Below are 23,894 nucleotides of genomic sequence, written 5' to 3'. Positions count from 1 at the left end.
CTGAGTAGCAAGGATTACAGGCGTGAGCACCAGGCTCTTCCTTTTCTTTATAATGCTGGCTCTGGGGCTTGAACTCAAGACCTGGGTGCGGTCCCTGTACTACTTTTTTTTTGGTCCTGGGACTTGAACTCTGGGCCTGGGTGCCGTCCCTCAGCTCTTCAGCTCAAGGTCACTTGAGCCACAGCGCCACTTCCAGTTTTCTAGTGGTTTATTGGAGATAAGAGTCTCACGGTCTCTCCTGCCCGGGCTGGCTTTGAACTGCAATCTTCAGCTCTCAGCCTCCTGAGTAGCTAGGATGACAGGCGTGAGCCCCCGGCCCCCGGCCTCCCTGTGCTTTTTTAATTCAAGCCTAGCACTGTAGCACTTGAGTCACGGCTCCCACTTCTGGCTTTTGGGTGGTTCATTGGCCGTAAGAGTCTCATGGACTTTCCCACTAGAGCTGGTGTTGAACCTCAGTTCTCAGATCTCTGCTTCCTTCCTAGCTAGAATGACGTGATAGGCGAGAGCTGCTTTTAGGATTAGTATTATTTTTTATTTTCTTTTAAGGAGTTGAGCAAAGGGCTTTCAAGAGTGCGGGGTATGAGGACAATGCATCTTTTCTTTTTAACTGTCCTGGGGTTTCAACCACCCAGAGGGTCACAGACCAAAACAGCGGGGAGAGGAGGTCACTGCAGGCCTCTTCTGGGAGGTATGACATCTGAGCAGAGACCTGAAGGAGGGGAGGAGGCCAGCATGTGGGGACACCCAGGAGAAACAGCAGGTGTAAAGGCCCTGGGGTGGGCGTGGCTTGGCCCATCGCTGGCCCGGCTGGTGGCCAGCAGGAGGGGGGAGGGGGAAGAGCAGCTGAGACTCCTCTAAGCCCCTGATGACAGATGACACACCCTTCTAGGACTCTGCAGTTTGTGGGGGGGGGCACCCAGGAGAGGGGACTTCTCATTCTTCCTCTGAGCCTCTGGAGATGCCAAAGTTCCAGGACTTTCTCTCCAGCTCTCTTCTCCCACTGCGGGTTGAGGTGAGCCAGTGGGTTTGCCCAGGATTTATCCCAAAGCAGCAACTACCAGGCCAGGCACCCGTGTGGCTCACGCCTGTAATCCCAGCCACCCCTGAGTCAGAGATCTAGCAGCTCCAGCTAGGAAAAGTCCTGGCGACCCTTCTCCCGCCGACTGATCTTAAGAATGGAAAGATCAGAGCGGCCTGGTCTGGGTGCGTCGCGCTCAGCAGTGGCACAGGGACCCTGCAAACACCTGGTGTGGGGTGGACGCGCGTGATTGGCGCGGGGCCTGTGCCAGGTACGGTTTAGAAATGCTGGCCTGGGGCCAGCGCGGCCTGAGCATGCGCAGGGACTTCCTTCTGGCCTCTGTCCCGGGCAATCCTCTGTGTCCCAGGCCAGCTCAGCAGGAGGTCATCCTGGCCCCAGGTGGATTTGAACCCAGGCCACCCTGCAACTCCTACTCCTGCCCCAGCCTCCAAAAGTGCAGAGACTGCCCACATGCTCCACCGTGATCGGTTGGATTTCTAGTTTCTTTCAATCAATACCCGGGATTCTACAGTGTTTTCCCTGTACTTGCCCCATGTAGACTGTGTGGCTCTGGGGACAGAACCGTGGCGTGCCCCTGTCCTGCAGCCAGGGTACACGCGGTCCATTCCGTAGGACAGATGCACCTGGCTAGAAAAGAATAATCATCCATCTGGGCGCCGGTGGCTCACGCCTGTCATCCCAACTGCTCAGCAGGCTGAGATCTGAGGATCATGGTTCGAAGCCAGCCAGGGCAGGGAAGTTTGTGAGACTCTTCTCTCCAAGTAGGCACCAAGACCCAGAAGTGGAGCTGTGGCTGAAGTGGGAGAGCACCATCCTGGAGTGAAGTTGGCTCAGTGGTAGAGCGCTTGCCTTGCATGCCTGAGGCCCTGGGTTCGATTCCTCAGCACCACATAAGCAAAAAGAAAAAAGCCGAAGTGGTGCTGTGGCTCAAGTGGTAGAGCGCTAGCCTTGAGCTGAAGAGCTGAGGGACAGCGCCCAGGTCCTGAGTTCAGGCCCCACGACCGGACCCAAAAAAAAAGAAAAAGAAAAATCCAAGGGACAGTGCCCAGGCCCTGAATTTCCCAAGCCCCAGGACCAGTGTACACACACACACACACACACACACACACCACCACCACCACCACCATCACCACCATCACCACCATTACCACTGCCGACAACACAGAAAAATGACCCAGCTGGGCACTAGTGGCTCACACCTGTAATCCTAGCTACTCAGGAGGCTGAGATCTGAGGATCACAGTTCAAAGCCAGCCCAGGCAGTAAAGTCCATGAAACTCTTTTTTTTTTGGTCCAGTCATGGTGCCTGAACTCTGGGCCTGGGCGCTGCCCCTCAGCTCTTCAGCTCAAGGCTAGCGCTCTACCACTTGAGCCACAGCGCCACTTCCGGATTTTTTTTTCTTTTTGCTTATGTGGTGCTGAGGAATTGAACCCAGGGCCTCATGCATGAAAGGCAAGTGCTCTACCACTGAGCCACCTTCCCAGCCCCTGTGAAACTCTTATCTCCAATAAACCACCAGAAAAACTGGAAGTGGTGCTGTAGGTCAAGTGGTAGAGCGCTCGCCTTGAGCTGAAGAGCTGAGGGATAGCGCTCAGGCCCAGAGTTAAAGCCCCATGACCAACCAAAAAGAAAAAGAAAAATGACCCAGAGTGGGCAAGAATGAAATGCAGGAGTCTCAGAGATTGCACCTGGGGGAAGGGAGTCCCAGAAGGCTTCTTGGAGGAGGTTGCATGTGCCAGGGGCTCTGAGAGGACTCCCTCCCTTTCTAGAATTGGAAGGTGCTGAGCTTTCCTGGGCTGGGCTCGGCCCGTGGGCTTGCAGCGCCCTCTGGTGGACATAGGCCATAGTGCAGCAGCTGCAGACCATGGAGGTATGGGGTATGGGTGAGTGGTTCAAGCATTTCAGGGTTCTGGACTTGATTCATCCCATTAGTCACCCCACAAGTATTTATCGAGCCCTTGCTTCATGCTAGGCTCCCTTGTGATGCTAAGGCTACATCCAGATGGTTCAGAGCCCGCCGCACTGCAGTTGGTAGGTAAAACAAAAAGCTAGCTCCAGCCAGGCCTGGGTCCACATTTCTCCATTCACTCCTGTTCTCTGACCAGCATCAGATTTGAAAAGCGGAGGCACGTAGAAGTTATGTTACTTACCCAAGGCCTCACAGCCGTAGGGAAGTGCTGGAATATGAATTCAGAGCCCGATTTTTAGCCATCACAACCCCCCACCAAGAATGCAAAATGTGCAAAATAAAACAATCCTCCGAAGAGGCTGAGATCTGAGGATCAAGGTTCAACCAGGCCAGGTGGGAAAACCCCTGCGACTCTTATCTCCAATTAAGCACCAAAAAGTCAAATAGGGGGCTGGGAAGATGGCTCAGCGGTAGAGCACTTGCCTTGCATGCCTGAGGCCCTGGGTTTGATTCCTCAGCACCACATAAGCAAAAAGAAAAAAAAAATCCGGAAATGGCACTGTGGCTCAAGGGGTAGAGCGCTAGCCTTGAGCTGAAGAGCTGAGGGACAGCGCCCAGGCCCAGAGTTCAGGCCCCATGTCCGGACCAAAAAAAAAAAGTCAAATAGATCTGTGGCTCAAGTACTAGAGCACTAGCCTTGAGCAAAGAAGCTCAGGGACATCAACCAGGTGCTCAATTCAAGCCCCAGGACCAGCGCAACAAATAAAACAATCATATGATATATGATATATATTTTTTATTTTATTTTGGTCGGTCGTGGGACTTGAACACTGGGTCTGGGCCGCTGTCCCTGCGCTCTCAGCTCAAAGCAAGTGCTCTACTGCTTAAGCCACAGCACCACTTCCGGTTTTCTAGTGGTTTACTGGAGATAAGAGTCTCACGGAGTTTCCTGCCCTGGCTGACTTTGAACCGTAATCCACAGATCTCAGCCTCCTGAGTAGCTAGGATTACAGTGTGAGCCACTGTCACTCGACGATATATATTATTAAAAAAAAAAAACCCTGTGGGCTGGGAAGGTGGCTCAGTGGTAGAGTGCTTGCCTCACATGCATAAGGCCCTGGGTTCGATTCCTCAGCACCACATAAGCAGAAAAAGCTGGAAGTGGCGCTGTGGCTCCAGTGGTAGAGCACTAGCCTTGAGCTGAAGAGCTGAGGGACAGCGCCTGGCCCAGAGTCCAGGCCCCATGACCTGCAAAAAAAAAAAAAAGTTAGGCTGAGGTGGAGTGTGGTGGTACACATCTATAATCCTAGCATGCAGAAGAGATTGAGGAAAGATGATTGAGAGGTTGAAGCCATCCTGGACTACATAAGCCACTTTAAGTTCTACTCTCAGATCTATCTATCTATCTATCTATCTATCTATCTATCTATCTATCTATCTATCTATCTACCTACCTACCTACCTACCTACCTACTGTTTTAAGACTCTCAGTAGGAACGGAGCTAAGAAAAGGAATGATTGTCTAGCATGCAGGCAGCCCTGAGTTCAATTACAAGAACAAAGGAAAGAAAAAGGAGAAAAAAGGAAAGGAAGAGCTGGGAAGGTTTGCCTTGTATGCATGAGGCCCTGGGTTCAATTCCTCAGCACCGCATAAGTAGAAAAAGCTCAAGTGGTAGAGTGCTGGCCTTGAGCTGAAGAACTGAGGGACAGCGCCCAGGCCCAGAGTTCAAGCTCCACAACTGACCAAAAAAAATTTTAAAAAGGAAAGGAAAAGTTGGTGAACAAAATTGAGCAGGAAGCCAGGTGCTAGTGGCTCACACCTGTAATCCTAGTTACTCGGGAGGCTGAGATCTGAGGAATGAAGGGTCAAATTATCTCCAGTGAACCACCAAAAAGCCAGAACTGGAGCTGAGGCTCAAGTAGTAGAGCACCAGCCTGGATCAAAAATTTAAAAAAAAAAAAAGATCAAGGACAGCGCCCAGGCCTGGAGTTCAAACCCCAGGTCGGGCAGGCGCACACGCAGCTCTGCAGGGAAAGGAGGGGTGGGGTCGTGCCCTTTACCATCAGCAATCAGGGAAGGCTTTGTGGAGAGGGCAGCGTTTGAGATTGATGGCTGGCCCGGGCCAGAAGGGGCCAGGAGGGGCACCGCCAAGGCTAAGGCCCGGCGTGGGCCCTGCGCGCGAGCTGCGTCCATCTCCTCTGAGATCCGAGTATCCGCGGCTACCCAGAGCCCGGCTTCCCACTTCGGGCGGCGGTAGGCGAGGCCTACACGCCATGGGCGTGGCCTGAAGAGGGCGTGATCTCCGGAGGGTGTGGCGTGTGGATGTCTTGCCCCCAGCGGAGCCGTGCGGGGAGCGGATGCTGAAGGACGATGGGCGTGGTTTGTAGAGGGTGTGGCGTGTGGACGCCCCGCCCCTGGAAGACCCGCTGAGACTCGGTGGGCGTGGCTTGCGCACCTGTAGGGGCGTGGTGCTCCCGGGGCGTGGCAGATCGACGCCCCGCCCCCGGCGGAGCCGCCCTGGAAGAGACGCCGGGAGCCTCCCGAGCCGCCCAGAGCCGCGGGCCGGTGGGGCCGGGACGCAGGGGACGCCGCCGACGGCGCGGACTCTCCGCAGCCAGGTGGGCGCCGGGCGTGGGTCCCGGGGGGGTCCCAAGAGCCACGGTGGGGACGCGGGGCGAGGCCTGGTGCACCTGGGGTCCACTGGCCCTGCGAAGGAGGGTTTGGGCCTTGGGTCCCGGACGCGCCCCCCTACATCCGGGCTCCTTAGGGTCTGGGGAACCTTGGGGGGTGGGGGCGTGGCTCTGGGGGGGAGGGGGCCTGGCTGGGGCCGCGCCCCCTTCACCTTGACCCCCCCCAGCGGGCGCAGGTAAACAGGAGCAGGGCGGGGCCTAGGGGAGGGGGGGCTCTTGTGACGGCTGCGAGCTGGGAGTTGGGGTGCGCGGGCTGCAGAGGTGGGGTGCGGCGGCCGGTTCGGGGATGCAGGATGGTTCGCGCAGCTGGTGTGTGGGGTAGAGATGGGGCGGTGGAGGGGATTCTCCTGGCTGCGGTGCCGGCGGGGTTGGTGTGGGGGGGGTCACCGCTCAGGTGGTGAGAGGGGGTGCCCCGGGCTGTGTGGGGGGCACCTGGAGGGGGCAGTGTGCAGATGGGGAGTGGACGGTGCTGGCGGGCCCGGGGGTGCGTGAGGTGTGTGTGCGGACAGATCGATTGCTCTGCGGGAGGGGGGGGGTTGTGCGGGTCCTGGGGCTTGAACTCGGGGCCTTGCACGCATGCTTAAGCGTCTTCACCCGAGGCTGGCACCGCTTGCAGCCCCATCTCCGCTTCTGACTTCTCACTGGGGATTCATCGGTAAAAATCAAACCAGATGTGAGTGATTCATTAAAGTCTCTCAAGGTTTGTCTAAACAAGCTGGCTTCAAACTGTCAACCTTCACATCTCCTGAGTAGCGGGGATTACAGGCCTGAACCACCTCCGTGGTTTTCACTGTGCTTTGATGGCCTTTTTTGGCTTTATCGTGGTGTGAAAGTGTTGTTACCGTCTGTAAAAAAAAAAAAAAAATGGTTTTAGATTTTTGAGAGCAGGCTGGGTTGGACTCAGGGCTTAATGCTTGCTTGAGGCAGGTCCTCTACCACTGAGTCATGCCTCCAGCTCTGAAATTTGGAATTTTAACACCCCCCCCTTTGTTTTTATGATCCTGGGGATGGAAGCGAGGGCCTCCCTGTGACAGACAAGCAGTCTCCCCCTGGAGCCAGTGCCAGGCTGGTGGTCTGACGTGTATTCCCCTCTGATGTCTGGCCGCTCCCTGTCGGCCCCAGGGGGAGGCATGATCTATATTATTCATCTTTGAGATGATAGCGTCTAGGATCGGCTGAGTATGGGGGCACATGCCCGTAATCCCAGTGCTCAGGAGGCTGAGGCGGGAGGATTGTGACTTCCAGGCCAGCTTGAGCTGCGGAGTGGGACCCTGTCTCCAATAAGGAAGGGGTTCATTGGGGGTGATTGCGTAAGAGAGCATGCAGGCACAACTTCAGAGAGTGAGGCACAGGGTGATGAAGGGGCAAAGCGTGTTCAGAAGTAGGGTACCCCTGGGCACCACAATGAAAGAGCCCAAGTTCAGGCCGGTCTCCTCTGAATGCATGTTCCGTCTGCCTATCCAGGCTAGCATGGCCAGCATGGAGGTGGAAGGCCAGGGGAAGAAAGCCTAGCAAATCCAGAGTGGTAGGTGGACTGGTAATGGGGGGTTCTGTGTTCAGGAGACCCTGTGTGAACAGGACAAGCACATACAAGTGTCCTGGAATTTGGCTGTAGTTTTCAGAAGCAAGGTGGCAGGGAACTGAGAGTTTTGATTTTTCACTTTCTTTTTGTGCCAGTCCTGGGGTTTGAACTCAGGGCCTCATACTCTTGCATGGCTTTTCCTCTCAAAGCTGGTTTTCTGGTGGTTCATTGGAGATGAGTCCATGGACTGTTGTGATCCTCAGATCTCAGCCTCCTGAGTAGCTAGGATGACAGGCGTGAGCCACCAGCGCCTGGCAGTCAATGAAACTCTTACTGCCAATTAACCAACATGAAGCGAGAAATGTAGCTGTGGCCCAAGTGGTAGAGTGCTAGCCTTGAGCAAAAGAGCTCAGGGAGAGTGCCCAGGCCCTGGGTACAAGCCCCATGACCAACCAAATAATAATAATAATAGTAATAAATAATAACAGAGTTCCATTGACTTTCCTGCCCAGGCTGGCTTTGAATCATGTTCCTCTGATCTCAGCCCCGTGCGTAGCTGAGAGTACAGGTGTGAGCCACCGGGCCCTGGGAATGACGGAAGGTTCACGTGTGCGTTGAGAGGGCGTGTGTCAGGTTGTACTGGAAAGAAGGGAGTGTGGGTGTGTGGAGTGGTTTCTGAGAATGAGGTCTGTGTCTTCCAGAAGGGATGCGGGGTGTGTCTGTCTGTCTTGTCTGTCTCTGGCAATCCCAAGACCCAGGTTAGCACCACCAGCTGCGTGTCTGCCTGTTTGTGCTGTCCCAGCCGCACACGCCGGGTCCTCACCTCCCCACGCCCATGTCAGACCCTCAAGTGGCCTCTGCCAGTTCTACCTGTGGGCCGCACCTTCCACAACACACGTGTGTCCCTGCAGGCCTGTGATGAGGAGTGGGGCCTGTATCCCCCGGGGGGGGGGCTCCAGAGCCCACACCCAAGCCCCTTCCCCATCTCCCCGGGGAGGCGGCGCTGCTTCCTGCTCCCAGCCCCACCCACCCCCTAGTGGTCTGACTGGTTCCCAACAAAAACACCCCTGAATGAGCTCAGGGGCGCCGCCCCGCCTCCGCATGCCCCGCCTTCCCTGCCAGCTGCCGGCCAGCTCTGGGCTGGGCGTCTGGGAGCCTTAGGGGTGCGCTGGGCCGGCCAGGTGAGCCGGGGACACCTGCCAGCTGTTGGCCCCCAGGTGACCAGCATAGTAGGGGTGCGCTTGTTGACCACCTGGGGGGTGGAGCCCTAGGGTTCCGGTGGAGCAGGTGAGCATCGGGAGGGTTTGGGGGGGAGGGTCTGGCTCCCATCCTGACTCCCCTATCTCCCCTTCTCAGCCATGTCAGTGCAGGTGGTGTCACCGGGAAGCGTGGGGCTGGGCCCCGAGCGCCTGACCCCCGAGGATCTGGTGCGGCAGACGCGGCAGGTGGTGCAGGGTTTGGAGGCGCTGCGGGCCGAGCACCGCGGCCTGGCCGGGCACCTGGCGGAGCGGGCGGCGCTGGGCCCCGGAGGCCCCGAGCTGTTGGAGGAGAAGCAGCAAGTGGTGGAGCGATCACTGGAGGCCATCGAGCTGGGGCTGGGCGAGGCTCAGGTACCCAAGGCCTGGCGGGGAGGGGGGGAAGGGATGCAAGGAAGGCTTAGGGGTGGAGGGGTATTGGGGTGTGTCCTATATACCAGGCAGCAGAGCAGAAGAAGATCCTGGTGAGTCGGTGGGGTCCCACTGGTAGGGGCTGAAGCATCTTGGGGTGTGCCAGGTAGAATGGGGGTGTGTGTGCAGGCGGCGTGTGCTGGGTGGGGAGTGGCCCCTGACTTGTTGCTCCTGCCCCTCCTCAGGTCCTCCTGGCCCTGTCAGCCCACGTGGGCGTGCTGGAGGCCGAGAAGCAGAGGCTGCGGGCGCAGGCGCGGAGGCTGGCGCAGGAGAACGCGTGGCTGCGGGAAGAGCTGGAGGAGACGCAGCGGCGGCTGCGGGCCAGCGAGGAGGCCGTGGCGCAGCTGGAGGAGGAGAAGAGCCACCTCCAGTTCCTGGGGCAGCTGCGGCAGTATGACCCGCCCGAGGACAGCCAGGTCCCCCGGCACCCCCGCTCTGCACCCCCAACTCCCCAGGATCAACAAAGACCCCCCCAAAAGGCCAGGGAACTCCTCCCCCAAACCCCAGTCCAGAGCCAGGTGTGGTAGTGCACACCTGTAATCCCAGCGCGTGGGAGGTCGTGACCCGTCCTGTTCCCCCCATAGAGGTCTGAGTCACCACCTCGCCGAGACAGCCTGGCCTCCCTGTTCCCCAGCGAGGAGGAAGAGAGGAAAGGTAGGCGCAGGGCCCATTGACACGGGGCAGGGTGGGGCGGGGTGGGGGGCCTGGCAGACCAAGGTCTGTGGCAGGCGTAATGGCAGTCGTCCTCCGGGCTGGCCGTGACTGGCCATCATGCCCCTCCAGGTCCCGAGGCGGCGGGGGTGGCTGCTGCCCAGCAGGGGGGCTACGAGATCCCCGCGCGCCTGCGCACTCTGCACAACCTGGTGATCCAGTACGCGGGCCAGGGCCGCTACGAGGTGGCCGTGCCCCTGTGTCGCCAGGCCCTGGAGGACCTGGAGCGCAGCTCGGGCCACTGCCACCCCGACGTGGCCACCATGCTCAACATCCTGGCGCTGGTATACCGGTGAGGATGGCGGGGGCCAGGGTCGCCCCCCGGGGAGGGGTGAGGCGGGAGGGGGGAAGCAGGGATGGGGCATTGCGGAGCCCCCGGGGTGCCCGACTGAGCCCAGCCTGCGGCATCGGTGTCCCGCTGCCCCGCAGGGACCAGAACAAATACAAAGAGGCCACAGAGCTCCTCCACGACGCCCTGCACATCCGGGAGCAGACACTGGGCGCCGAGCACCCCGCAGTGAGTGCGGCTCGAGGCTGGGGCTGGGGGTGGGGGCTGGGCTGTGTCTCACCGCGCTGTCCCCACCCCACAGGTGGCCGCCACCCTCAACAACCTGGCCGTCCTGTATGGGAAGCGCGGCCGCTACCGCGAGGCGGAGCCCCTGTGCCAGCGCGCCCTGGAGATCCGGGAGAAGGTCCCGTCCCCAACCCCTAGACCCCCAACCCCCCATCCATCCAGCTGTGCCGTTGGCTGCCCCAGCCCTGACACCATCTGCTTCCACTCCGTACACCCCCACAGGGCTCTGGATTGCTGTGACCTTTGACCTCCCTGGTCTGGTTTGTGGTGCACCCCACAGTGCTTCCTCCTTTCCTGATGTGTCCCCCTCCCCCCCCCAGGTCCTGGGTGCTGACCATCCGGACGTGGCCAAGCAGCTCAACAACCTGGCACTGCTGTGCCAGAACCAGGGCAAGTTTGAGGACGTGGAGCGGCACTACGCCCGGGCCCTGAGCATCTACGAGGCTCTGGGGGGCCCCCACGACCCCAACGTGGCCAAGACCAAGAATAACCTGGTGAGGTGCCTGGGCCACCACGGGACCGGGGCAGGGGGGGTTGAGCAGAAAAACACCAGGGACCATTCTCCAGGCAGCTGGAGGCCAGAGGCAGCATAGGTCTTTATTGGGGTAACCCAATGAGGTAGAGTGGCTGTCCCCCAACTTCATACGGAAACTGAGGCACACGGATGTCGGTGGAGAACACGAGACAGGAAGTTGCCTGGCCTCCGCCTCTGGGCATAAGAGGCTTGAGAACAGCGGGTGCAGAGATTGTGCTGTGGGGGGGGTGCTGGGGTCTCCCCAGGAAATAAGCTCCCAGCCTCCCAAGATGGGAGCCTGAACTCTGTCCTACCCACAGGCCTCCGCCTACCTGAAGCAGGGCAAGTACGAGCAGGCTGAGGCACTGTACAAGGAGATCCTGGGCCCGGAAGGCCTGCCGGCCTCCCTAGGTGAGCCCCCGCCCCTCCCCGTGTCTCCCCCTCCCCCCCAGGCTTCTTGGGGTGCTCATCATGCTCCCTCTGTCCACTCAGGAACCCCCAGCACAGGCACAGCTGGTGATGCAGAGCAGCAGGTGAGGGGGTGGGTGGACTGCTCCCACAGCCCTAGGTAGGACGGGGGTAATGACCCCTGACCTTTGGCCCCTGACAACCCCCCCTCCCCCAGGCCTTCCGAAGGAGCAGCTCCTTCTCCAAGCTCCGGGAGTCCATCAAGCGAGGGAGTGAGAAGCTGGTCTCCCGCCTCCGTGGCGAGGGCATGGCAGGCGTGGCCGGGTAGGCTCAGGTGGGCCCAGGTGGGCGGGGCGGGCCCAGGTGGGCGGCGCCTCCCGGGGGCTGAGTCGCCTCCGCCGTCCTCGCAGGATGAAGAGGGCCATGTCGCTCAGCACGCTCAATGTGGACAGCCCCGGGGCTGCCAGGACACAGGTGAGGGGGTTCCCGGGGCCAGGAGGGCTTGAGGGGGGGGCCCGGGGTGACACACAGCTCCAGCTGTGCCTGTGCCACCCCAGCTTCCCGCCCGGCACCTGAGCGCCAGCATCCAGGACCTGAGCCCGCGCTAGGTGGACCGCACTGCAGCTGCAACGACCCGCAAAGTTGGGGTGGGGGCAGAGGCTGGCAATTAAAGGCTGCGACCACACTTGGCATGTCTGTCACCTGGGGGGGGGGGCAGGAACCCCGGTCCCCGGGCTCACAGCTGCTGGGCGATCTGCTCCACGCGCCGTAGCGTCTCCTCTGACTGTAGCTGCTCCAGGCTGAGCAGGGACAGGCCCAGCTGGTCCTCCTGCGGGCCACGGAGGGGGACGGGCTAGGACTGAGCCACCGTGGCCGTCCAGGTAAACCCAGGGGCAGGAAGGAGCAGCTGGGGCTCACCCGGTGGAAGGGCTGCGCCATCTGCCGCAGGAAGTACTTGGCGACCTGGACCCCCTCGTCCACCGTGAGGTTGAGGTTGGCGTCGGTCAGGTGCTCCTGGATCCAGCGGGGCAACTTCCCCCGCTTGTCCGCCCGGGCAAAGCGCTTCAAGCACGGGGAGGGGTGGGGGGGCCGAGGTTGTGTGAGGTTGTGCTGCCCCCCCCTTCACCTTAGAAGGGGAGGCAGCCCCAGGCTGGCAGGCCCCCCTCCGCAGGGTCCCCCACCCTCCCAGGGTCCCCCACCTGTACCTTGTCAGCGAAGACCATGAGGCCATAGTCAGTCTTGCCCCTGATGGCTCGACCCACGCACTGCGCCGCGTGGCGCATGGCGTCGAAGGTGAGGAAGTCATTCTCTCGGATCTGGAACTGGTCCCGCAGATACTCCAGCCGGGCCTGCAGTTAGGGGGGACCAGGGGATGGGCCAGGTCCCGAGACAAAGACCCGGGGCCACACTCTCCCATTGCAAGGCCACAGACTCACCTTGAGGATGCGGCTCTGGGTGTAGACGTAGGGGACACCGAACATGATGACGGCACGCCCGTAGTGGTGCACTGGGGGTAGGAGGGAGTTATGGGTGCACCCAGTGCCACCCGACCTGGTGTGCGGAGGGGGAGAGGGGTAGAGCACTCACCAAAGTCGATCCCCTCAGACACCTTGCCCCGTGCCACCGAGAGAAGGATGGCTCCACGGCCATTCTCGCAGGCCTAGGGGAAGCCAAGGCTCAAGGGGTCACCCCTACACTGTCCCCCTGCACTGCCTTCCCAGCCGGGCCGCCCTCACCCCCCATTCCCACCTCCTGGTACTTCTCCAGGGCCACGCTGGTCTCAGCCCCGTCCTGGGTCTCGATGAAGAGCAGCTTGTTCCTCTGGATGTTCTCAAGGATGCCCTGGGACAGGACGACACCCGGAGGTCAGGCGGGGCATGGACTTAGGGCCTGGCCATGCTGGTAAAACCCAGGCCAACGGTGGCCTCCTGTGTGCAGCCATTCCTCACCTCCCCCAGATGCGTGGGAGGGTGTGGCTTAAGGTGGCCAATCAGGCTACACCATCCTGGCTAGCGATTGGTGGAGGGCCTGACTATAAGCCAATCAGAGGCCGCCCTGATGTCAGGATGCAGCTGGGCCCTCAGAGGGGAGAGCTTTTTCCCTACCATGGTATGAATACAAGTATATTTCCACATAGGAACAAACAAACAAACTGACCCCACTGCATACACAAAGATAGGCCAGAGTTACAGAGAGAACTACAGTTCCCAAAGGAAGTCCAGGAGAATTACATCATGAGTGAGAGACAGACAAATCTAGCCCAGGGTGGCTTTGAATTTTCAGTCTTGCCTCTGCCTCCCAAGTGCTGAGATTACAAGCATGTGCAATGATGCTCAGCTCAAAGGTTTTCTAACTGGGATGTAAATGGCGCATGGCTGGGCCAGCCATCCTGCTCTGCCAGTAACCCAGTACACTGCTGTGCTGAGTCCTGCTCCCACAATACCCCACACACTTCCCAGGGTGCCACTCCACATTCATCCCAACCCCAGTCCAACCTTAATTCTCCAGAACATCCTCCTAACCACGGCACCCAGTAGGCCCACACCTGCCTGCTGCCTGGTTTCACAAGTGGTGAAGGATTTGGTCGCAGTTGGGGGAGCCCAGAGGCGGGGTGGCTACTTCTGTTGGGGGTTGCCTCTGAGGAAGTGGGGGGCCAGCATACCTGCTCATACCAGGAGGCCACGGTGCTCTCCATGTACTGGTAGCTGGTGAAGAAGGCCACGATGCCATCCGGGACCACGGCGGACATCTCCAGCAGCAGGTTGCCATAGTTGCGGATCACCGCTGTGGGGGTGGGGGGCGGGGAGAGGGAGTGAGCTATTCCCCAGTCCTCCAGAACTAGAGCCCCAGGGGAGGATACTGAGCATGAAGCCATAGGGACTCGGGGTTTCCCAGCACAGCACCATGATGTCACCCCTAGAACCCACTGGCAGCCCCCATGGACAGCTCACCGATGTCTTCCCGGGTCTCGAACTTGGAGCTGATGGCCACCTGGTCATTCCCACGGCCGATGATCTGCAGGGAGCAGAGGTGGTGTTGAGGATGCAGCGGGCGCTCATGGTGGTGTGGACACTGACCCCTGCCACTGCGTCAGCCCCCCAGAGGGGGTTTGTGGGTGACTGTCCTCTGCGCCACTCAGAGACTGGGCACAGAGCAGGCGACTCACCTGCCCCAGGTCACACAGCAGATAAGCAGGTGGGGAGGAACTGAACCAAAGTCTGTCCATGCTCCTCACCAGTGGCCCTGGTTGTGAAACACCTCTCCCCGCACCCTCCCATGCACCCCACAATCACCTTGTGTGCACACTACATGCCCTGTGCAGTGGGCAGGCAGTCAGTTCTGGCCCACAACCCTTGGCGGGCTCACCATGGGGCAGAGACAGACCCGGGCCAGCGTCATGGTGAAGGTTGCCATGGTGACAGGGTGGAAGTCCAGGATCTTGGGGTAGATGTCCAGCGGGGACAGAGTCTGCAGCAGGGACAGCAGGAAGGCTGTGAGCAGTGGGAGGGCGGGGGGGGGGCAGGAACCAAGGGGGAGAGCCGGGGGATAGGGACGGGGAGGTGAGCCGCACCCCAGATGTGATGATGACAGACTGGAAGCGCTCGAACACGGGTTTGATGGCCAGGGAGGCGTCCATGCAGCTGTGAGTACAGGGAGGCAGTGAGGACTAGCGGGGGGCCAGGCTGGCCGGGGTCCCCACCACTACCACCGCGGGGTCCACCTGAAGTGCAGGACAGGGTTGGCGATGGTGGGGGTCCTGTCGTCAAAGGGCTCGATGATGATGGTGAAGCCTGAGTGCACAGAGGCAGCGTGTCACAGTGGTTACCACATGCCACGTCCACGTCCAGGCCCATGAGCAGACAGAGTGGGGCGCTGGCCACCGAGCACAAAGCACCCACGCTCGACTTCTCTGGGCACCATGGCTCCTCTGCTCAGCACCCTGGCCGAGGCCCACCGTCCTGAGCCAGCAGTGAGCCTCAAAACTCTGCCTCCTTCCACAACCCAACCCCACTGCCATCCCCGTCCAGTCCAGCCGCCAGCCCATGCTGCCCGGGACCACCCCTGCCCTGCTGGGGAACCCCAAGCCAGGCTCTGCCCCAGTCCTCATGGGACCCCACCATGCCACCACCTCGGGGTCACTGGCTGCCTCCTTGCTCCCCAGGGCCTTTGCACATGCCAGACACCATTCAATGGGCCCCCTCAGCCTGGCACACAGCCCGGGCAACCTTTCCTGTCCAGACTGACTGCCAGGAGGAGGTGCTTTGCTACTTTGTGGCTGAGCCCCCCCCCCCCGTGAGCGGGGACCACCTGGCTGCCCACAGCCCACCAGGGTGGCCTGGGGCAGACAGACACTCAGAGCTGGAAGGAGCGAGTACAGGGGTGAGGGTGATGGGAGAGAGCCCACATAAACCTCTGTGCACGCTCGTTGAGGCAGAAGTGTGGCGGGGAGAACGAGGGGGCAGGCAGGGTAGACAGGGATGGGCACAGAAGGAGGAAGGCGCAAGTAAACAGGGCTTGCACGGGGTGCTGGTGGCTCACGTCTATAATACTAGCTACTCAGGAGGCTGAGATCTGAGGATTGCAGTTCAAAGCCAGCCCGGGCAGGAGACACTATGAGACTCCTATCTCCAATAAACCACCAGAAAACCGGAAGTGGTGCTGCAGCTCAAGTGGTAGAGTGCTCCTTGAGCTGAAGAGCTGAAGGACAGCGCCCAGGCCTAGAGTTCAGGCCCCACGACCGACCAAAAAACAAAACAAAACAGGGCTTGCCTGGCCAGCTCCAGCCCCAGGTTCACTCCCCAGGGCTACCCCTCCCCCAAAAAAAGACAAAAATGGCTTGAGGCAGAGATTGGGGAGACCTTGGTCAGGCTCAAGGCCACCCCAGGCAAAAAGGACCCCCCATATAAAAATACAAAGCAAAAAGGACTAGGCACAAGGTTCAAGTGGTAGAGCACCTGGAGTTGAGCCTATAGAACGGCAAAAGTTAAAAAGCACACAATAGGCTGGGGGGCGGGGTGACAGCTGGGTCCCCCCACCCCCATCTCCCCTACCCGCCAGCTTGACCTGCTTTCCTGCACAGAATTTAATCAGGGATCAGACAGAACCCTGGATCAGCTTAAAGCTGAGGGGGGAGGAGGGGAAGACTGCCCTCGCTCCCCCAAACCAGGAAATGGCGTCACCCCAACTGCTCTCCACAAGGTCCCTGGATGCCCTCCCCACCCCCTTCTCCCCCCTCTCTCTCCTCTCCTGTGTGGTCTCTGGCCCCATCCCATCTTACCCAGCACCCATTGCTCAGAACTCCCATGCCCCCCCCCGCCCCCACCGGGCTCCTCTCCCCACGGCCCACTCTGTTCCTTCGCCTCCCGGCTTCGTGGGGCCCCACGAGAGGGAGCTCACCCTTCGCGTAGGTGCTGACCAGGGTGGCAAAGTTGGCGAGCAGGGTGAGCGGGGAGAAGTCGGCCAGGTCGGTGATCTCCAAGGTGTGCAGGAGGGAGCGGAGGCGCTCGGCACAGAATCTGGGGGAGGGAAGGCGGAATGGGGCACCCACAGGACGCAGCCCCTCATGCGCTGCCAGGGCTCCCCGCGGGTGTCCCCCCGGAGAACTGGGGGGTCTGTGGGGGGGACTCAGACTGGTCAGGAGCGTTGGGCCCTCCCAGCTTCCCCACACCGGTCATTCTGAGGACAAGTCTATCTACTGGGGCAGCCCTGCTGTCTCAATCAGCACCTGGTCCCCAAAACTGATGACTGAGGCTCTGTCTTTGCCTTCAGGAGACCTCAAGGTCCGAGGAGCGAGTGGGCGGGGCTGTGGGCGGGACCTCCCAGGATGGTGGGCGTGACCTCGGGAAGGCGTGCCTGGGGAGGGGGCGGGACTACCCAAGAGACTCCTGCTGGCTCCCGGGAAAGGGGCGGAGCTACAAGAGAGGCAAGGTCACTGAGGACAGGGCGGGGCTACACGGGGGGCGGGGCAGCGCAAAGGCTATCTGGCCGGTGGGCGGGGCTGCCAGGGAAGGGGCGGGGCGTCCAGGGGAAGGGAGGGGCTACCTGAGGGGCTTGCGCTGGATGCACACGCGCTGGGCCAGGCCGCCCAGGAAGGCGGGCGGGCTCTCCTGCACCACGTGCTGCACGCGCAGGCGCCACTTCACATACTCCAGCAGGCGCCGAAGGAAGCCCAGGAAGTGCTCGGCTGTGCGGATGGAGCCTGGCACGGCCTCTGCGGGGCGGCGATGGGGTCAGCAGGTGTAGTTCCGGGCAGGGGGCAGGGGGCCGGGGGTGGGGGGGGGAGGGAGGGGGGCCAGTGGCGGGCTGGGGCTCACCCTGCAGCACCTCGTCGGGCAGCACAGGGTTGGCCAGGTGGGCGTCGGTCTCTCGGGCGGCACTGGCCTCCCGCAGCCCCTCCACCAGGCGCCTGTACTCATCTCTCAGGCGCTGCTCATCAGTCTCCTTGATCCTGGGGGGGCAGGGAGGGGCTGGATGGGGGCTGAGGGGAGCCAGGGGCGCCCAGGCCATGCGGGGCCCACCCGCTCCTCACCTGAGCACCGTCTTCTGCAGGGTGTCCAGGTTGCTCTGACAGCGGTCCAGGGTGCGGCGGGTGAGGTTGACGCTCATGGAGTCGATGCACACGTTGTCTGTGGGGAGTGGGGCGAGTCCAGTTTGATCTGGGTGTGTGTGTGGGGGGGGTCTCGGGCACCATGCTCACCACCATCACACCTGACTCCCTCCTCACCAATGTTGTGGGCCTCATCAAAGACCACCACAGCCTTGCGGGCTAGCTCCTTGGACACCAGGTCAGCAATCTTGGGGTCCAGGAGGTAGTGGTAGCTGTAAACCACTACATTGGCGTGAAGAATCTGACAAGGAGAAAATGGTGACCCTGGTCTGCCTTCCAGTGTCCACACCAGGCCTGACCGGACACAGGTCAGAAGCCCAGAAAAGACACACAGAAAGAGACACAGACAAGGCACAAAGGGAAACAGATGGCTAGACACACTGAGGGACAATATAGATATGGGGCCTGCAGAGAAGCAGACAGCCAGACACAGATAGACAGACAAACCTGTAACCCTCAGCCCCACCCCACCAGCCTCCTCACTGAGTAGCGGGCAAGGAAGTAGGGGCACCAGCCCTGGCGCTGGCCCAGGGCCTTCAGATCATCTAGGTTGTAGATGCCAGCAGGGAGGGGCACCTGGCGCCCATGGGTGTCAAACTCCTGGGGAGAAGAGGCCAGAGGTTAGGGAGGCCAGCTGCCCCTAGTATCTTGGCCGCCCCAGAAGGTTGACCCCTGCCCTCATGCACCTCGTAGAAGCGGCAGTGGGGCAAGCTGGCATCTTGCTGGTACTGGGCCCGCACGTAGGAGGCAGTCAAGCTGTGGCACTTCCCGTCTACATCCTTCCCGAAGCGCAGGGGCGTCACCTAGGGGGCAAGGAGCTCAGTTAGCACAGATGAGCTGCTGCCCCCAGCTCTCCAGTGCCCGGCTCCACGCAGGCTCACGGATAAATTTCCACCCTACTTTTCCACTCTACTATTTGAGCCACACCCTTTTGCTTTTTAGGTTTTTTTTTCAGAGAGGGTCTCACTTTTGCTCAGGCTGCCTTCAAATCTCTCCCAGTGGGATGCTGGTGGCTCACACCTGTAATCCTAGCTACTCAGGAGGCTGAGATCTGAGGATCGCAGTTCAAAGCCAGCCTGGGCAGGAAAATCCATGAGACTCTGATCTCCAGTGAACCACCAGAAAATAGGAAGTGGTGCTGTGGCTCACGTGGTAGAGCGCTTGCCTGAGGTGAAGAGCTGAGGGACAGCACCCAGGCCCAGAGTTGAAGCCCCATGACCGAAAAGTGGCTGGGATTACAAGTGTGCACCAGCATGCTCAGCCCTCTAATATTCTTTTAGCTCTTTGAACATGCTAAGTATATTCTTTTAGCTCTTTGAACATGCTAAGTACTCTTACTGCATTATCTCACCCATGCTCATCAAATGTAGGATGAGAAGGGGACTGAAGCCCAGAGGCACAGAGCTAAGGAGTTCGAGCCAGGCCCTAGCCTATCAGACTCTAAGGACTGACCCTCAACCCTGGCTGGGGTAGTGAGAAGACTCCACAGACGCTCAGCAGGTGTGAGCAGGAGTTAGGAATTGACAATAAGAAGGTAAATTTGGGGCTGGGAAGGTGGCTCAATGGTAGAGTGCTTGGGTCACATGCATGAGGCCCTGGGTTCAATTCCTCAGCACCATATAAAAAGAAAAGGCCAGAAGTGGCACTGTGGCTCAAGTGGTAGACTGCTAGCCTTGAGCAAAAGCCGCTCAGGGACAGGGCCCAGGTCTTGCGTTCAAGCCCCAGAACTGATAAAAATAAATATTTAAAAAAAGAAAGGAGATTTGTGAGTATCCCCCCCCCAAAGTCCCCAAGAAGTCTAGTTTGCTAATATGGGAATTTAGGACTCGACCAGCGGTGGGGATTCTTGGGGAAAAGGCATGAAGCTCACCTCAGGATGAATACACAGGTTCTTGCGGGAGCTCAGAGCCAGACCCAGAAACGGCAACTTCTCACCCTCCTGCTTCTCATAGAAGTTTAGCAACTTACGCAGTTCCTCTATCACCTGTGTTGAGGAATTTGGTGTCACAGAAAGCACCTGGCCCCTCCCAGCAGCCTTGTCCCCAACTTTCCAACCTCCTGCACCTACCGAAGACCCCCGAGGGACGGAGCACAGGGTCCCCCAAACGCACCTTCTCAATCTCAGGCACCGTTCTGGAGCAGTAGATGAGTTTGGTGACCTCCAGTGGGTACGCCTGCCAACAACCACTGGTCTCAGCTCTCGTCCACCTCCTCCCTCCCACCATGGGCAAGAGAGTCACTCACCCGCTGGTATGCCATGATCAGAGCCAGAAGAGACACTGTCTTCCCGGTGCCTGAGGGCATCTCTAGGACCCCATGACCCTATGTGTCAGAAATAGGAGGACCCAGGCCCTCAGGTACATTAAACCCTGAGGACCCTCCCCAAATGCCACCATCTGAGAAGAGTAAGACAACAAGGTAGTTGAAAGTCCACACCTGCTGGGTGCCAGTAGCTCACACCTGTAATCCTAGCTACTCAGGAGGCTGAGATCTGATGACTTTTTTTTTTTTTGCCAGTCCGGGTGCTTGAACTCAGGGCCTGGGCACTGTCCCTGAGCTTCTTTTGTTCAAGGTGAGTACATTATCACTTGAGCCACAGCTCCATTTCCAGCTTTTTTCTGCTTATGTGGTACTGAACTCCATTTCTGCCACCTCATCAAGCACCTAGACCTCTATGGGCCATAATACCCTCATCTCTAAAATGGTCCTAAGAAGCCCCAAGTCACAGCACACCTTGAGCTTGAGGTCCAGTGAGATCCTGGGGGTACATACCTGGCTCTTCTCTTGGGTACCAAACCTCTCTTTTTTTTTAAGACATGGGGCTTGAACTCTGGGCCTGAGCGCTGTCCCTGAGCTTCTCAGCTCAAGGCTAGCGCTCTACCGCTTGAGCCACAGTGCTCCTTCTGGTTTTCTGAGTGATTTATTGGAGGTAAGAGTCTGACAGATTTCCCTGCCCCTGCAGGCTTTGAATCTCGATCCACAGATCTCAGCCTCCTGAGTAGCTAGGATTATAGGCGTGAGCGATCAGCGCTTGGCCAAACCTCTTTTTTTTTTGGTCCGGTTGTGGGGCCTGAACTCTGGGCCTGGGCGCTGTCCCTCAGCTCTTCAGCTCAAGGCTAGCGCTCTACCACTTGAGCCACAGCACCACTTCGGCTTTTTTCTTTTTGCTTATGTGGTGCTGAGGAATCGAACCCAGGGCCTCAGGCATGCAAGGCAAGTGCTCTACCACTGAGCCACCTTCCCAGCCCCGTGGGCCAAACCTCTTTAACTCAACCAAAACTTAAGAGTACTTCCTGCACTTAGTATGGATTCTAAGAATCTCACCTCAGGGTTTCTCAAACCCAGTTCGACTGACATTTTGGCTGGAAATACTTGGTTACTGGGGTAGGGGCTGTGGAGGAGCTGTCCTGGGCCTTGTAGAGGTGTTCAGACGCCTTGGTGCCCCCTCCGGGCCTCTTTTTAGGGTGTCCAAAGTGGCTTAATCCCCACAATACACGAAGTAGCTACTGTGTTTCACCTCCACACCAAGCCCCTCGACTTTCCCCCCCCCCACCTTGGTCCTGGGATGGAACCCAAGGTCTCCCTCATAGGCCATTTTTCAAAACCAGACACTTGCAGGGTTAATGATGTGCCCAAGGCGCAGGGCTGGGAGCCTGCACCATATCAGGGAGCAGGAGATGTCTCCAAGTCGTGGGTTCCTCAGGTCTGGAAGTTCAAAAGCGACCTCGGCTCGGGACGCCCCATCCCCTGGAGTTCCTCCTGCTCCCCCCCCAACACCCCGATCCCTCGGAGCGCCCCTCCCCTCCCCTCTGGTCCCCCCCCAGCCCCGCACCTTGGCGTCCAGCGTGCGTTTGAGCTCCAGCATGTAGGAGAACTGCTCCGGGTAGATGTAGTCGTACGGGAAGTAGACCAGCAGCCCGTCCACGTTGAGCCTGGCGGCGGGAGCTGCGGGGTCAGCACCCCGAGACCCGGCTTCCACCTCCGCGCCCCCTGACCCCCCTGACCCCATCGCGCCCGACGCCCCCAAGTTCCTTCAGCGGCTCCTCGCTGCTACCGTCCCGTTACTGCCCGGTCTGAGATCCCCCACCCCGCCCTTCTGCTTCTCTTCGTTCTGCCCGAGGCCCGCCCACCGTGGACCCCCATCTTCCAGACCCCCCCCCCACAACCCCTCTCAGGACCCTCTAAACCCAGCCCCCGGCTCACTTCATGGCGGCGGCGGCGTGAAGTACGTCGTCTCGCCCTGCTCATGAATATTCAACGAGGGGGCGGGGACGCAGGAGGGCTAATGCTTCGTATCATTGGCTAATGCTTTACGTCACTCCCCCCTCCCCGGCAGGGCAGAGCCAATCGAGGTGTTGCGCGTGCGTACTTTGATGAAAGGGCGTATTCTCAGACTGAGGATCGCCGAGAACAAGGAACTAACCTGGGAGGAAGAGAGCCGAGAGCATCGATCCAATTCAGTAGGGTTGGAGCTTCCCCGGTCAGCTCAGGTTGTCTGAATAAGCGGGAAATTGAGAACTCGACAGCTTCTCTGCACCAGACAAACCGTGTATTTGTACAACACCGGCTGCGTCTAGACTTAGGATAAGCAGCTAATAAACAGCTCCTTCCCTTTATTGAGCACCTATTGATAAGTGTTTTAGTCAGTCAGTATTGGAAAGGCAGCAAAGCACGATTGAGCATGATTTATGGTTAAAATATGGGTTCTGAGCATAATCCTGGTGCAAATCTCTCTTTCTTTTTGTTGCTGGTCGTGGGGCATGAATTCTGGTCCTGGGCGCTGTCCCTCAGCTCTTCAGCTCAAGGCTAGCACTCTACCGCTTGAGCCACACAGCGCCACTTCTGGCTTTTTCTGCTTATGTGATGCTGAGGAATCAAACCCATGGCCGTATGCATGTAAGGCAAGCACTCTACCACTGAGCCACCTTCCCAGCTTCCCTAGTTCAAATCTTGACCACTGTCTATTAGCTGCAGGAACATGGTCAAACACTAAATTCTTCTGGGTTTCCATTTCTCTTCCATTGCAAAACAAAAAGGAACAGACTACCACATAGATGGTGCTCAAATGAACATATATGAAGAGTGAAAAATCAGGCCAAGCACAAAGTAAACATTCAACAACTGCTAGCTTTTGTTTTTGTTTTCAGCAAAGTTGTGAATACCAGCTGTGCTGCTGAACATGGTACTAGAATCCAACCCCAATCACTGTCATCAAACAATACAAACAGCCATACAATTAACATACAAGCCAGGTGCCAGTGGCTCACACCTGTAATCCTAAATACTCAGGAGGCCAAGATCTGAGAATCATAGTTCAAACCAGCCTGGGAGTGGTGCTGTGGTTCAAAGTGGTAGAGTTACAGTCTTGAGTGTAAAAACTCAGGAACAGAGCGTAGGCCCTGAGTTCAAGCCCCTTGATGGACAGAAAAGTAAAAGCTAGCCTGGGGCAAGAAAGTCCTTAAGCTGTTATCTCAAACTAAGCACCAAAAAGCTTTGGAAGTGAAGCTGTGGCTCAAATGGTAGATAGAGCACCAGCCTCCAGTGAAAAAAAGCTAAGGGAAAGTGTTCAGGCCCTGAGCTCATGCCACAATACAGGTACAAAAACAGAAGGAAAAAAAAACCTCACAAGTGGTGGAAATCTACATTAACAGGCTCCAGTAAGGCCAGGATAGTGAAGAGTATTATTATTGTATTGTTTAGGCTTCATCATGGTTTATAAATCATGTGTTTGAGAGCTAGAGGTACAGCTTAGAAGTAGGGCATGCTTCAACACACACAAGGACCTGATTTCCTTTTTTTTTTTGGTCAGTTGTGGGGCTTCAACTCTGGGCCTGGGTGCTGTCCCTCAGGTCTTCAGCTCAAGGTAAGCATTCTACCACTTGAACCATAGTGCCACATCCGGTTTTCTGGTGATTGAAAGGACTCTCATGGACTTTCCTGCCTGGGCTGGCTTTGAAATGGGATCCTTAGATCTCAGCCTCCTGAGTAGCTAGGATTACAGGCATGAGCCACAGGTGCCCAGTTCTGATTTCCATCTTAATGGCATGGTAGTGCATGCCTGGAATACCAGCGCAGGAGGATCCAGGTTCAAAGTCAGCCCTGGTAAAGTATCAAAAGCCAAAAAAAAAAAGGGGGCTGGGGACTTGGCTGTCATGTTATTTACTTTGCATGCTACAGGAATTGGGTTCTATTCCTGATACTGCAGAGGAAGAGGGAGGGATGGGAGTAAGAGCTACTGGGACAAGGAATGT

The 23,894-nt window shown here is 58.5% G+C and overlaps 2 protein-coding genes across 5 annotated transcripts; one reads left to right on the top strand and one right to left on the bottom strand.

The window, feature by feature from the left end:
* Positions 1–5,484: 5,484 nt before the first annotated feature.
* On the top strand, positions 5,485–11,678 carry Klc3 (kinesin light chain 3). 2 transcript variants are annotated; one of them, XM_013032739.1, is made up of 13 exons: positions 5,485–5,568; positions 8,519–8,772; positions 9,015–9,245; positions 9,414–9,483; positions 9,613–9,832; positions 9,970–10,057; positions 10,131–10,232; positions 10,435–10,608; positions 10,949–11,039; positions 11,121–11,161; positions 11,254–11,360; positions 11,447–11,510; positions 11,594–11,678. In XM_013032739.1, exons 2-13 carry the CDS (start codon positions 8,521–8,523, stop codon positions 11,642–11,644), a joined length of 1,491 nt encoding a protein of 496 aa, XP_012888193.1. In that variant the 5' UTR covers positions 5,485–5,568; positions 8,519–8,520; the 3' UTR covers positions 11,645–11,678. The 2 variants fall into 2 exon arrangements, with proteins under 2 accessions (XP_012888193.1, XP_012888192.1); XM_013032738.1 differs by having other exon boundaries at positions 11,447–11,656.
* An 81-nt stretch (positions 11,679–11,759) lies between these two features.
* Positions 11,760–21,864, bottom strand: Ercc2 (excision repair cross-complementation group 2). 3 transcript variants are annotated; one of them, XM_013032735.1, is made up of 23 exons: positions 21,847–21,864; positions 21,476–21,575; positions 19,888–19,965; positions 19,755–19,817; positions 19,514–19,627; positions 18,330–18,446; positions 18,127–18,243; positions 17,761–17,884; positions 17,566–17,662; positions 17,351–17,484; positions 17,079–17,247; positions 16,434–16,552; positions 14,758–14,827; positions 14,608–14,677; positions 14,403–14,504; positions 13,988–14,051; positions 13,699–13,820; positions 12,786–12,878; positions 12,624–12,696; positions 12,473–12,543; positions 12,242–12,385; positions 11,955–12,098; positions 11,760–11,865 (listed from the first exon to the last, which is right to left on the bottom strand). In XM_013032735.1, exons 1-23 carry the CDS (start codon positions 21,849–21,851, stop codon positions 11,773–11,775), a joined length of 2,283 nt encoding a protein of 760 aa, XP_012888189.1. In that variant the 5' UTR covers positions 21,852–21,864; the 3' UTR covers positions 11,760–11,772. The 3 variants fall into 3 exon arrangements, with proteins under 3 accessions (XP_012888189.1, XP_012888190.1, XP_012888191.1); XM_013032736.1 differs by having other exon boundaries at positions 18,127–18,240; XM_013032737.1 differs by lacking the exons at positions 11,760–11,865; positions 11,955–12,098; positions 12,242–12,385; positions 12,624–12,696 and having other exon boundaries at positions 12,533–12,587.
* Between the last annotated feature and the right edge of the window lie 2,030 nt (positions 21,865–23,894).

This window comes from Dipodomys ordii, unplaced genomic scaffold, assembly GCF_000151885.1.
Source record: "Dipodomys ordii isolate 6190 unplaced genomic scaffold, Dord_2.0 Scaffold156, whole genome shotgun sequence".
NCBI classification, from domain to species: Eukaryota; Metazoa; Chordata; class Mammalia; order Rodentia; family Heteromyidae; genus Dipodomys; species Dipodomys ordii.
Note: the sequence above shows the minus strand (reverse complement) of the source record. Positions and strands in the feature narration are given on the sequence as shown.